The 14,857-nt window shown below is 43.1% G+C and overlaps 1 protein-coding gene across 2 annotated transcripts in view; it reads right to left on the reverse strand.

Annotated features, from left to right (window-relative positions):
- The window catches only part of RGMB (repulsive guidance molecule BMP co-receptor b), a 28,792-nt gene extending 22,386 nt beyond the window's left edge, over positions 1 to 6,406 (reverse strand). Inside the window, exons 1-3 of one of the 2 annotated variants that reach the window (XM_075932084.1) lie at positions 6,361 to 6,406; positions 5,402 to 5,493; positions 1,666 to 1,883 (exon numbers count right to left, since the gene is read on the reverse strand). In XM_075932084.1, coding sequence (XP_075788199.1) covers positions 1,666 to 1,883; positions 5,402 to 5,406 — 223 coding nt within the window. In that variant the 5' untranslated portion in view covers positions 5,407 to 5,493; positions 6,361 to 6,406. Of the gene's footprint in view, positions 1 to 1,665; positions 2,523 to 5,401; positions 5,494 to 6,360 lie in introns of those variants that run through there. The other variant, XM_075932085.1, reaches the window with a different exon arrangement.
- Positions 6,407 to 14,857: the final 8,451 nt, after the last annotated feature.

Genomic DNA, 14,857 nt, shown 5'->3' on the forward strand with positions numbered 1-14,857 from the left:
GTGGACTACTCAATAGATGAATTTTATCGAGCTGCATTTATTTTACTATCTTCTATATAGGCTCCAGTCATTTCACTGGAACTTTTGCAAAAAATATTATTAGGAGTATATGACTGGCTTTTCACACTGCATTATCTGAGGCAGTTTGAATGAACAACAGCATGTCACTTTTGCCTGAACAGAAATATTTAGGTGTCTAAAAATGGATAGTATAATTTTCAGCACAAGTAATGAGCAATACAAGTGATAAAAATAATAAAATATTTCTAGGAGACACTCCTGAGAGATTGGGTAAGTTTGTGGTGTTCTCTAATTTTCTTTTTTAAATAAAGGAACAATTTAAAAGCCACAATACATGGCTTTTCTTTCTAGTCCTTCCCCTTCCATAATATTGTCATTAAAGCAGTTTCTCCTCAGACAAGGGGGGAGGAGAAGAGGGTTTAAATTTTTTTAAATTTAAAGATTTCAAATACAGTTCTCTGCTTTTTAGGGTTAATCTCTAATTTTTAGGTTTTGCTAAGCCTAATATATAAAGCTAAAATAATATAATTATTTTATTACTGTAAGTGATATACAAGGGAAGAAAAAGACTCAATGACTATTACACTGTTCTGAATCTCAAACACCATGTACTTTTCCATGTGATACCTTACAAAGGGGCTACTGTTCTTGATTTACCTATAGTCAATATAATTTTAAACTACATTTCTTCTCATTAACAAACTTGAAAGGTTTGTTTCTATATCTTAATCATCAACTTCACATTTTATGATACAACCCTCTTAAAATCTCATGTTAAACTTTATTCCATCTCTATCTTCAAAAACTTTGCTTTTTTCCCTTGATTACTCTATGCATTAGAAAATTTGTCAGAGAAATGTAACTCCTCTGAGAAATATTTTAGGGTATACAAATGCTAACAGAAACTGTACATCACAAATGTGATGGATGGCACACATCTGAGGGACATTAACTTTACAGACCCAGACAGACTAACCAATCTGATCAAGTTTTACTAGACAATGGCAAAACACCATGAAATTATCAATATGTATTAAGAAGCGATTTTAGAAGTGCTAAAAATCCATCCGGTAGAGACTACAGTATATTAAAACCATTTCATTAAGAGCTTGTTTCCCTTCTCACCATCCCCCAACTCCAGCTGCAAAGAACAGAAAAAAGGCACAAGGTTTCCTCTCTCTCTCTCTACGGAGAAGGCGGTGGAGGAAACCTGATCTCAGCCCTGACTTTCAGTAAACATCACCGCAGTGAGCAATAAAGCCCCGTGGGTCTAAAGCTCACACGACTGCACCCCCCCCCCCCTTCCCAAACGGAGCCAGCTTTCCTCCCTCCCTCCAAAGATCGCTAAGCAGGTTGGGGAGCGGGGATTTCTCGAAGATTTATGTCCTGGGGGAAGCAATCAGATTCCCCCAGAGTATCACAAGACGATCAACGAGAGGCTTCGCTTCCCTTTTCAGGCTACTCCCACCCCCCAAACACTCCCCATCCTAGCCCAGGAACGACTAGTCACGAGAGAAACAAGCATCTGGGGATAGGGGGGGGAGGGAACGTGCCAGTCAGACAGAGGACACCCCCCCCCCCATAGGAACTCCGCCCGGACCAGGCGGGGAGGGAGCTGCGCAGGGCAGGCAGAGGCGGCGCTACCTGTGCGCAGCAGCAGCCAGAGGCTGAAGAGTAGGACCAAGGCGGCCGGCGGCGGAGGGTGCAGCCGGCGGCGTCGTTGCTCAGCCCCGGCAGCGGCGGCGCAGGAAAGTGCTGCTCTCCCCATGCCCGGCCATGCAGGTCTGCGGGACTCCGGCGGCGGCGGGACGGGGCTGCTGCATGGGCAGGCGAACGGGCCTCCTCGCTTCTTCTTCTTCTTCCTTCAGCCCCACGGCGGGGAGAGGCCGCCAGCAGGCCAGGCGGGGGTGGGCGCAGCCAGGCAGCGCAGCATTGCGGGGAGAGACACAAACACAAAGAGTGAGGCTCGCCCCCAGGTCGCGCGGAGCCCTCGGGCTCGGCCTGCGCCTCTCCCGCACCACGCCCCCAGCCAGCCAATCAATCTCAGCTCCGCACTCGCCCGCCCCGCAGCCCGCCCGGCTCCCATTGGCTCGCCGCTCCCGTCCAACAAGCCCGACGCGAGCCTCATTGGAGGCCGCCTGGCTCTTCCCTCCCGCCCCCGCCGAGCCCCCTCCTCTCCGAAGGGAGTTGGACCGACTGCGGAGGAGGCTCCGAGGTGATTTGCTGGCGGGTCCCCGCCCTGCTTTCTCCGCCTTTCGGATTTATTGTTTTTGTGCCGTGGCTTCAAGAAGCACAAGAGGCAGCTCCAGTGGGTGTGAAAAGTGCTGATGGAGCGTTTCTCTTGCCGGCTTCCCGCCCGCTAGTGTCCTGGGAGCTCTTGCCTTGCCTGGGTGGTCGCTCTCTTGAGCTGAGTTACCTCCCTTCACTGTTCAACCTTTGAGAGACGTGGTCCCCGTGCTCTGCCCTCCCCCCCCCCTACACTAGCAGGCTCTTTTCGTGCTGGGAGCCCTGCGCCTCTCAAAACGCTGTTTTGTCTCAAATGCAAATTTAGTGCCCGGCCCTGCTTTGAATCGGCTCAGAAGTGCTTTCCAAAACCCCGTGATTCCGATGTGTTCATCTTCGCAGTAGCCAGCCACCTCCTCCGGGCCGCTGCGCCAAACATTCCGATTTGGAACGTCGTGTTTGCCAGTGTTCCTAATCGGAATGCAGGCGCAGAGGTGCCTGGGTTGTGATTGGCTGCGAGGGGTATCAATGGAGCATTGGAGAACTCCGCCCGCAGGCATGATTTCGCCTTCTGCCGGTACTCGGTAACTAGTCTGCGGTGACTTTCTATTCTTGAGTTATTATCGAAACACTGTGTCGTTCTGGGGTGACAGACGCCTTGCACTCGCATGCTCTTGTAAAACAAGCAGGTCGGACTCGCGGTCTGTGTTTACACGAGACTGGGAGAATTTTAACATCTTAATTTAGGAGAATTTAAAGTGGCATTGCTAAAATCTACGTGTAAGGAATCTCTCAGCTGCAACCCTGCTAATTTGCATGCAGGGACTGTAGGCGAACTGCTGACTGGCTCCCGTGCGCTCAAGTAGGCTCCTGATTATGGATTGTAGAGGAAACTCAGACAAGGAGACCGAACAGGAGGAAATACACAAACCACAGGAGGTAACTGCTGTGATTAATAGCGTCCAATTTTGTTATCAGTAGGTGTGAAGTGAGATATAATCTTCATTAATTGCTTTACCACTTAAATCCACTTTCACTAGGACCCACATTTCTCTTTGGTGTAGTCAGGCAGACATACCTTATCCCCTTTTCTTCCAACCCCCAAGACTGCACTGTGTTGAGGATTTAGCTTACAGAGGAAAATGGGGATTCTGTAATTAGTGCTTGTGCTTTTAATAATAAGGTGAAAATGAGTAGGCCTATCCAACATGCCCCATATAATGAAGGATGTTTGCATAGGTGCTAGAACTAGGAGGTGAAGGTGGTGTTGCTGGCTTGAAGTGGTTTCCATTATAAACAGGGTTTATAGTGTGTTTCAACACCTGTCAGCACCCCCACTACACAAATTGTTCCAGCATCCCTGGTGTTTGGTCTGAAGTTTGCAGTGATCAGATCCACAGCAATTCCTTCACCTTCTTTTCTTTGTTAAGTTGTACTGAAATTTGACCACAGTGATACACCTTCTCCCTCCCCATCTCTCTACCCCAACCAAAGGCATTAGGAAGCATGGGAAAAAATAATTCAGTAGTATGAAAAAAAAAGTTTAGAAACAGTCATTTCTTGGACTAATCCATTTTTCCCTACAAAAATGCTTTATCTGTACAAACTACCCTGTTAAGTTATCTATGACTGTCTTTGTAATTCCTAGCAAATGCACATGGAAAAGTTATCAAGAGAACCTAATTATATATTAAACTAACCATGTTGACAGTGTCTTTTCTCATCACTGTATCCTGTAGTTGTGCCAGTGACAAAGAGCTGATTCTCCCTTGGGCATGATTCAAGCCTTTTAGGTTGTATCCACAATATCATCATAGTGACACCACATAGGAATGATGTATTCTGTACAAAGCTGGACTTTAACCATTGCCTTGGGGGCAATTGTGGTATCAGGTGTCTAACCCAATTTTCTTTTTAGTTAAAAAAAAACAAAAACAAAACGTGATTTAAATTGATAAAAATCAAGAATTTCGAAAATAGATCTTTCACTCCATCCTTAACTTCTCCCATTTGGTGACCCATTAAAGAAACATGAAAGACTAGTTCTTCGGAGTTCTGTGCCAAAAAAACTCAAAGTGACTTGGTTTTTTTGCTTGTGTTGACTTTCTAGAGTTACCGCTTTAATATCGGGTTTTCCTAAATTAGTAACCAGGCTAAAATCAGATCCTGAAATCCCTCCTGAGGCGATATTCTCACTGAAGTCGGTGGCATCTTTGCCTGCTGCTGACTTTTAATTGTTCCAATTCTTTTGCTGAGTTCGTCAGTTCTGTTCTTTGGCAAATAGAGGGCGCACTTGAGTTACTCCGAATTTTTGGGTTATGAAATGTAACTATGTTCATTCAAAGGAGAAAGTACATTTTATTGTTTAATTGTAAAATTTGTCAAGCCTGAGATTCAGATGCCTAAAATTTGCATATTTGTTATTATAAAAATGTATAATCCTTGAGCAGAAGACAATGTTGTTACGAGAATAGTTCAGAGTCTCAAGTGTCAGGATATTAAAATTAGCAGAGCTATTTGCATAGAAAGGTCATCGTTAGTGTGCGCTGTATTTCATAGTAAAAGTTAATTATTAATTATTTGAATTCCGTACACAGTTTTTATAAACAATATCAAATTTGTCTCTGGATTTTTGAGGTGTACATTTAATTTTATAACCCACCAAAGATCATCTAAACGAGGATCATAGTAGTGAGTTGAAAATGTAAAAAAGGAAAATAAGTCAAGATTTTTTTAAAGCCTCGGACCTTTCCTTCTCGCTTTCTTTTCCCCCAAAAAGGAAAACAAATGGCAAAACAAGCAGTGACCCAACAAAAAAGAGAAATTTAATGAGCGTGTAACTGGGAAAAAGTCAAACACATGCAAGAAGCATTACTGCATTTTAAACAACCTGTGGTTTATTTTCCAAAAGGTATGCGTCATGCCTTAACTGTTCCCCTACTGCTATAATCTCAGTTGCAGAAGCACAACACAAATATCCTCTTGGTCTGCTTATTATATTGGCATGTGAAGGAAGAATAGCGGGGTCTGAAACCTGGGGTTTCAATTTGCAAAACAAGTCGTCATATTCCCCACTATTTCTTTTGCCACTGTAATGAAGGCAAAGTATCAGCAATAAGTACATAATAAATCGACTTCTAAATATTTTTGTACTTACATCATATTTAACCCTTAGGGTGCGGCGCCGATCGCTGGAGTCAACGCTGCATCATGTTCTCCTGGAGGACGGGATACTTTGCAAATTAGGACCTGTATATTAGATCATTAAAAACGTTAGGTCCGTCTTCGCAAGGCACAGAAAGCGTTCGTTACTTGGCCCTAAATTGATGGGGCCCTAGACTTGCAGATACTGACTAAAGTAGCAGGTGCGGAAAGCATTTGGAAGCCGCCTGCCAGAACCGAGGAGGTAATGCTTTTCCTGCCCATGTATCTCAGGAAACCAACACAATCGTCCCTCCGAAACAAAATTAACCTCTCGTTAGCCAGAAAGTCCCAAGAAAGCTCTAAAGTGTTCAGGACTCTCTCCCCACCCACCCACTTTCCAGACAATGCAATTACTGCCGTCAGTTACACTTTCGCTTTCCTACCGCAGCCTGGGCTTGCATGTAGTTCTCTGATAACCGGAGAAACTGTCACTGCAAAGAGGGAAGCACACACCTGCCGAGCTCTCCCTTCCCCGGGCCCCGAGAGGGCTTCGTTAAGCCCGCAGTTGTCTGGAACACAGAAACACGCGCGCACACGGACTAGTCTTGGGATCCTTCGGAGTAAGTTTCCATCAGTGCCCCCCTGGGCCTTCTGCCCTTTCTTCCACTACATGCTCATAACTGACCCTCGGATGTTCTTGTTGTCAGCTGAAAGCCCAGCGCTGGGGAGCTACACTGTATTCTCGAGCCGCTCCGGGGTTACATCAGTGGAAAGCAATGTGGAGCAAGAGGTGTTTATTTTATCAGATGCAATTTGTAATCTGCAGATATGTGAGCGATTTCAGATGCCCGGCGGGACACTGGTGAGCGCGCCTCCCTTCCTTGCCACGGGTGGCTCCTTCGAAAGCGAGAGACAGGTGGATTGGCGACACACACACACGCAACCCCGAGACCAACAACACAAACAACTCACCACAAACATCCCCGGGTCTTCATCCCTGGTGCTTGCCAGCTGGGAAAAATGGCAGCAAGAATGGCACAGCGAGTCCGTCGGCGCTGTCGGAGGGGGGGGGGGGGGGGAGAGGGCCGGGACAACGGATCAGCCCCTTTCCCCTTGGAAGATGGGACTGATAGCGACACCTTGGCGAGCGATCGGCTTCATCTGGAGCGCCAGTGAGCTCCCCCAGCCCCTAGGAGTGTCTGTCTGTCTCTCTCTTCCTGGCACCGGCACAAAAGGAGGGGATGTGCCTTTAATGACAGCGTGATCTTTCCGCCACCTATAGCAAACAAATGAGGGGAGGGGGTGAAAAGAAAGCGAGCGAGAGTGCAAAATAATTCCCCCTTCCCTCCTGGGAAGCTGCTCTCTCTCCGGGGAGGGCGGGAGCCGCAGCACAGTTCCTCCGCCCCCAGCCAGTGGCTCCTGCCACCGCTGGAATGTACCTGCACATCTGGCTGATCAGCTGGGCATGGCCGCGCCAGCCCTTCCCAGTCAAGGCTTTGCACAAAGGAGCCTTTTACTGGCCGACGTAGCCCTGCCTCGATGTAGGCTGCCTTTTACAATCTCCCCAGCCTTGTTCACAACATCGTATCAGACTTCCTCAGCAAGCAAACGTAGGCAGTGGGAGTGAATTACGATATGAAACCCCCTCCCCCAGCCCTCCAACAACCCCCTTATTTTGGGGGTATTAACAGCCCTTTTATAACCTGAGCATGCAAAGTAGTTTCAACAAGCTTCCCCCCCTCCTCCCCCCCATAGGCCTCTGCCTGGTTTCTCCAGATGTTTTGCTGCCAGCGGCCAATCTGTTTTCCATCCCTCTCCTGATGGCGTTTTATTATGTACGTTGTTGTCCAGTTCTTGAGCTAACAGTGAATCCAAATAACAACAACAAAGAATCGGCGCAGAATGTTTGGCTGAAAATCTGACCTAGTAAATAAGCGGCTGCATTTAACTGGAGGGAAATTTGGCCTTCGGCTCATTTTGTTTTGAATTCGCTAAACTATGGGGAGGGGGGAGAACAGGGATGAATTATAAACGCTACTGTGTTGTCTCAGGATCCAGCCCTGAAAGTCTCATTCAGACCCATCTCCTTTTCAACCAGAATAGCGCCATTTAAGTTGCCACAGCATGGGTCGGAGAAGCTGAATTTGGCTTTCTTGTTTTCCGGACTGTGCGTTTCAAGCACTGAGCAGATGCACTGCGAGATGCTAGCAGCTTTTTTTCCTCCTTTTCCTGTGAGAATTCCTGGTCCCTCATTTGCTCAGTCTAGCGACCGAGGGACTGATTGCCCATTGAAAACCCATGGAAACTCCTCAAGGACTTCGATGGTGTTTGGATCAGGACCCAAAACAACTTGGTAAGAGAGCGCAACCAACTATAGCCCAGCCCTTTCTCCCTCCCCTTAGTTAATTTCACTTCTGTTTCCCTTTGCCAGGTATTCCCGGACATAGGATCTCTTTGGAGCTTCTCGGCTCGGGCAAGAAAAACAATAGGAACATGCTCTTCTCGTTAAAGAACATTTCAAACAGCTCTGTTCCTAGCCCACAGGAACATGGGATTTTAATTTACCCACTTGCTTTGGCGTTTGAAAATCCACTGCAGCAATCAGGAGAGCAGTAGCTTTGATTAAAAATCCTAAAGGCAAGTCTCGTGTGTTTTTCTCCCCCCTATCCTCCTTCCACAGGCACAAAGAAAATTCGGCACATGAAATAATGATGAGTAAAAGTTCAAAGCAATCCCAGAAAGCTGGCCTGAGAGAATGTTTTCTAATGCAATCCCAGTCCTTTACTATTCTTTCTTTCTTGAGTTTCTGCCAATGCAACAGAGATAACAGAGCAAAGGCATGGTCCCTTTCTTCTTACCAGAAACATTGCTCAATATATATTAGAAGTTACCTTAGAAATCAGGACTAACATAAATACAACAATTAAATATCTTTTAATTTTTACTAGAACAGATCCCTTTAGCTTTTTGCCAACCCAACTTGGCTAGGACAGCTGCCCCTCCTATATTTTTGTCTGATTTCCGGCACATTAGACACTAGGTGAATTATTTACAGGGAGGTCCTTGGGTGCTGGAGAACCAGACAGGACATAAGCCCCACAATTACATTGGCACAGGCATCTGAACTGTTCTTTACATGCACAGTGATCTTTATTATTTGAAGTTTACTCTTAACACTGTGATCCCAATATTAAGGTAGTTAATATTTTACATTTATGACACAACTGCCATCTAAGAATCTGAAGGTGCTGCTTTTCAAACACTAATTAAACCCCATAACATCCCTAGGATTCAGAGAAGTGTATTTTTTCTGATACATTTTCATATAATAAAAGCACAGGAGCACCCATAGTCTGGCAAAACACAAGTGTGAAGAGAGCTCATTAGATGCTGGAAAGCATAAGGTCCACATTCAGTAGGCATTACCACTGTCTGCTAGGCCCTCTCAGAGAATGACAGCGGCCCAAGCCACTTTGAGTTTAGAGGCTCCACCCCCAGGTAGCAGATGTATTTAACTTCTCATTTACAGGGTCATACTAAAATCAAAAGAATATATGAAAATGAACACTTGAAACATTTATTTATTAACAATTAAGTCATTATATCAATAGCATATATATTTAAAATGTAACTTTAATTGTGAGTTTCCACTGCAAGTAAAACTCTTCATTTTAGGAATACTTTTCTGGTTTTGTTGTGTGCAAAATTGTTTATAATTGAAGAAAAATCTAATTTAAGTGCAACATCACTGTTAATGTTAAGCATTGAGAGCCCATTCAAATGTTCTTGTCCCATTGTAGAACGATGATAGTTCTTTACTTGTTTTAACACATTGAATATGCATTCACCTGAAGCCACTGATGCAGGGAGACTGACAAAAATATATAGTGCAATTGTGATATTGGGAAATACAGTTGACAGGCCAAGATTGAACATTTCTTGAAGCAGTTTTTTTGGCTTGCAGTCCGATTTAAAGTTGATGGAATGTATACGTTTCAGGAAAACAATCTCGTCATAGAGATTTCCTGAAATTTTGTTGTTGAACCTTTGTTGAAACTGTTCAGCTGCTGAATATAGATCTTCATCACTTAGTTCTCTGAATTCCCAGAGGAATCCAAAAAGTGTACAAATTTGTTGCAGTGACTCAAATCAACATATAAGACCATGTTTGATGAAGTCAACAATAACAAATAAAACAACAACATTGGTTCGATACTGCCTTTCTGCATCCGATTGAGATGTTAGCTTGTGGAAAACTCAGATGAAATGTCAATATCCTGTGCTTCTGATTTGGACTCAGAAAGGATTGCATTCCACGGATCATGAATCTTTTGAATATTTTTAAGAAACCATTCAACGTTATCCCTCTCAACATATAATAGCATTGCATGCTTCAATTACAAGATTAGTTTTGTGGATTTTTTTTAGCAGCTTCATCCACATGGACGATATTAAAATGCATTCAAATTTGGATGTATACTTCTGAATTGATTTAAACTTAGTGCAAGCCTGTGCCCTGAGAGTAAGAGATTCAAGCTCACAAAATTTCTCACAGAATCCAAATGCTGTGCAACTGGTTTAATGCCATCAATTCATGCTGACCATCTTGTTGTTGACATGCTGTGAAGGGGAACAGGCAGATGCTGCTTCAGAATTTCCCATTTCTGAGGACTGCTACTGAAGAGGTTGTACAATCACTCAATTGTTCCAAAGTATGTCATTGTTTCCTTGCATGATTCAGTGCAGTCAACACTGACAAGATTTAGTGTGTGGTTGCCATAACGGAGAAAATACAGTTTGGATTTTGCTCAAGAAGGACTGCTTGTACTCCATTGCACTTCCCAGCTGTAATGGATCCATTGTCATAGTCTTGGCCAATACAGACTTGAAAATTTAATTTGAAGCCTTCCAGAATTTCTAATACACAAGTGGCGGTTTCTTTTCTTGGTTTTTTTGTGTGAACTTATCGAACAAAATTAATTGTTCTTCAATTGAAATCTTTGAACTTCCTGCAATTTTAACATATCAAAAAACCAAGGTTGTCTCTTCTTTATGAGAACAGTCTGGAGTTGAATCAATAATAATTGAAAAGCACTTCACATGTCATATCTCCTCAAGAACCGTTATTTGCCCAAATATCCCACATAGCTCAATAAACTCATTTTGTATTCTGGTAGACAGATAATAGACTTACACACATTTTCCGATCTCTCATGTGATTCACAAACACACTTAAAATGGCCTGATTGTGTCATACTTGCTAAGAAGCTCACGGATACCAAGAAAGTTTCTATTTGTAGAGTCACCAATTGTTTCCTGGAACCAAACAAAGCCAATCCCCATTCAGAAAGAAAAAGAATGACGTTCAATATGTGCTCAAGGAGTTTTTTCCACTTAGCAGTTTCTGTGTTTATTTCACTCAGGAGTAAGTTTTCAATTGAACTGTCAGCTAGTGCTGCTCTACTAGCTGATATCCATGTAACATAGTTATCTTTATGCGATACTGATATTTCATGTGAAAGTATTTTGTCTTTTAAAACACAGTAACACACAGTAAATTAATTTTCTAAAGGCTATTGGTTATACAAAATTTTAATTGTATATACTTCACAATGAATATGATATAATAATAGTTTGGGGGTGTTATTTACTATGACCCTTATATCCTTATTTCAAAGTCTTGAAATTTCATCTACTAACATGTTCCCATTATTAAATTCCTCTAATAACTGATGCATTATTATGAATATGAACACAGGGTGATTGCCGGATTAGATGTGAAGTTTATCATCACAAAAAAGCCTTTGAAGGTGAATCTAAAACTGTACAAAGAGGTAGCTTACAGCTGAGCCTGATATGGTTATTGTATATAAAAGACACATACAAAAAACCAGGAATACAAAAATCTCCTATGCAGAGATAAACATCTAATTTAAAGGTTAAACTACTCACCCTCAGACCAAGCAAAATCACTTTATAGTAACAGAATTAATTACGACTTTCAAAACCTCTAACCTTTGCAACGACTGTAAACAGCATTTCATAACATAGAATCACTAATCACAGAAGCTAATCCAGTCACACAGATGAAAACTCATATGTGACCAAAAAACTGGCAAAGACCAGAAGTCCCACAATGATTTAAATCAATTTTTTGCAGGTCTATATAGCTTCTTTTGTTGTCTCTGTTATAACTGCAAGGTGCATAATAAATGGAAATGAGTTGGTAGAAAAATGTCAAAATTTGAGGCCACTTTGTCTCTTGAGGCCTGGGCCAAATGGCCCTCTCTCTGATAGGGCCTGGTCCCCGCTGATCTAGTAAACATGGTCAATTTTTGGGTAGGTACACTGAAGAAAGAATGGCATGCCCTCATAAAAATTATTTGCTGTGTTTGTTCTTTTTAAATGATTTACAAAAAAATTGTCGAAGAAATAGACCAAAAAACAACAGAAGCTGCATGCCTTGTTTTTTCTTCTTTTCTTATGCACCCCTTCACTCTTCCACTTTTGCAAAAGGAAAAAAGGAAAGGAGGATAAAGGGGAAAAGGAGAAAGAGAAGGGAAAAACAATACAGAAAAACACAGCAGGGGATTTTTTAGGCTTTCATTGTTCAGATTAAAAAGTACAAAAATGTTGAAAAAAATGTTTTCCAAAAAAGGCTATCTTTCACTTTAAAACCATTCCCATCCTCTACCATGACAGAAAAGACTATTTCCCCCTACATACAACAGGAAATCCAGACTTGCTCAAGCCTACATGTTGGCTACTCACATGGAAAGAGTGCATTTTGCCAGATCCCAAGACTGACCTATATTTAGGGAATTTACGGAGACCCCTCATGTTGATGTGCTGCACTGGTGCAAAGCAATGTGTAATCAGTGCAGCTTACTTTGCCACGTTGCCATAGTAAATTGTAAAACGGTGGCCCCCAGTTTGTGCCAGGCCTCACATCTGCTATGTGATGGGGCAGTCTGGGCCTTAGAAGAAGTAGGTTCTACTGATCAGCCCAGCCAGATATGTGGCATTGCTTCCTAGAGGTTTGAAAGGTCCTATATATTTACATAGATATAGACTACTATACCTATAAGGACCTAGGGATTATAGAGAGAGAAGAAGCAGTCCTGGGAATGAATAGTGCTTGAAAGGAAATCCTGTCACTATATCTTTAATAGCCAGCAGCATTGTAGAAGTCAAGGATCCCCTGTCATACAGCCAAGTGGGAATGAACTGGAAGAAGAGGACCAATATAAAACTTCCTTCCTTCCTCATAGCTGGGTAGACATCCAAATCTAGGAGCAGGAAAGGACTGGCTTGCTGAAGCCTGATGGCTAAATCAAAGAGAAAGCTAGTTGAGGGAGAATCTGCAAAGGTCCCAAGCTGGTTAACCTACAACTTTGCTCCAGAGAGGAGAACTGAGGGCTCCTGCTTGGAAATGACCAGAGGACCCGATTAACAAAACCCCTTTTGAGGGGGATGACTCCTGGTTAAGAAGACAGTGAGGGACTAACTAATACAACCCCATTCCAAAGGTAAGAGCTGGTTAAGGAAGGATTGAAAAGGAGTATCCCAGAGCAGGAACTGAATGAATCCCAGAAGAAAAGACTCTTTCCAGGTGCAGGAAAGAATATCCTAAGACTGCTAGTTGGACTGAGCCTGAGATGATGGATGGATACCTCTGGGTATATCTGAATAAAGTCCTGCTATGCTTATGACTGTTTTTAATAAATCAGACCTTTGGAAATGTGTGGCCTTTGATGAAAAGATCTGTCTAGACTTTTTTATAACCTGAGAGAAGGGAAACTGAAGCAGGGCCTGGATGATGTCCATACCACCACCACAGACTACATCAGTTATACCAAAGGAAATTTCCTTACTACAGGCAGTCCCCGGGTTACATGGATCCGACTTACATCGGATCCCTACTTACAAACGGGGTGAGGAGGCAACCCCGCACTAGCTGCTTCCCCCCAGCAGACCAGGGAGACGCGAAGCTAGCGCCCCCCCAGCAGGCCAGGGAGACGCGGAGCGGCTTTTCTCAGCAGGCACCTCAGCTTGAGAATAAAGGACCGAGGGAAGTGAGGTGTGGGAGAATAAAACTGAGCTCTGGAGAAATGTTTGGCTAGAGTTTCCCCTCAATATGTACCAGTTCCAACTTACATACAAAGAACAAACCTACAGTTCCTATCTTGTACGTAACCCGGGGACTGCCTGTATAGAGGAAGCCTCAGATACTACAGTGAAAGGTACAAAATAAACACCCAACTTGATAGAAAAGGCTGGATAGAAACACTGTCCCCATATTTAATTGAAGAAATTATTGCTTTAAGCAGAGCTGGACTATTCATCTAAAACCAGATAACCAATATTTCAAGCAAGATAACCTGTTCATAATGGCTGTGTCTACACTGGCCACTTATTCCAGAAAATCAGCCACTTTTCCGGAATAACTTGCCAGCTGTCTACACTGGCCCCTTGAATTTCTGGAAAAGCACTGACGATCTACAGTAAAATCATCAGTGCTTTTCCAGAAAAACTACGTTGCTCCCGTTTGGGCAAAAGTCCTTTTCCGGAAAACTGTTCCGGAAAAGGGCCAGTGTAGACAGCAGAGATTTCTTTTCCGCCAAAAAGCCCCGATCGCGAAAATGACGATCGGGGCTTTTTTGCGGAAAAGCGCGTCTACATTGGCACGGACGCTTTTCCGGAAAAGTGCTTTTCCAGAAAAGCATCCTGCCAATGTAGACGTGCTTTTTCCGGAAATACTTATAATGGAAAACTGTTCCGTTTTAAGCATTTCCGGAAAATCATGTCAGTGTAGACGTAGCCAATATGTTTTCACTTTTTTCCTGGCAGACTTACAAGGGTATTATACAGGAAAAAATAGCTTAATCACCATTTTTGGTCACACAAAATACTGCATTGGGACACATTAAGCAAGCTTTTTATATGTTGCAGAGAGTCTGTGATTTCAAGAGGAAGGACCTTCACTATTAATCTACCTGCTATCCATTTCTTGTAGTGTTTGTTACTCCATCAGTTCATCATCACGAGCAAATATGCATCATTACCACACCAAGGGTGACACCATAGACTCTAATTATGTATATAGTCCCAACAAAATAAGTACACAACATGTAGAAAAAATGATTTTTGTTTTAAATTTAAAAGGAGCTGATGGAGGAAGACAAAAGAAAGTGGGATATTCCTAAAGTTTAGGAAGGAGAACAGATATTCTTCATCAACATGATTAGAATTATCAGCACAACCATGGTTCCTCCTTTATCTAAACTGTGATTTGAGCTACCATTGTTTCATGACTTCAGGAGAGAGCTGTTGCAAGCTCAGATGTGCAGAAATGGGTGGTTCCTAGTTAGGCATCATGCCACTTGTTTAGATGCCTAATCATGGACTCAGAAACTACCTGTTTTTGAAAATCTTCCTAATGGCTTGATTCTTCTTTCATTAATACTGA

This window comes from Pelodiscus sinensis, chromosome 6 (genome assembly GCF_049634645.1).
Source record: "Pelodiscus sinensis isolate JC-2024 chromosome 6, ASM4963464v1, whole genome shotgun sequence".
NCBI lineage: Eukaryota > Metazoa > Chordata > Testudines > Trionychidae > Pelodiscus > Pelodiscus sinensis.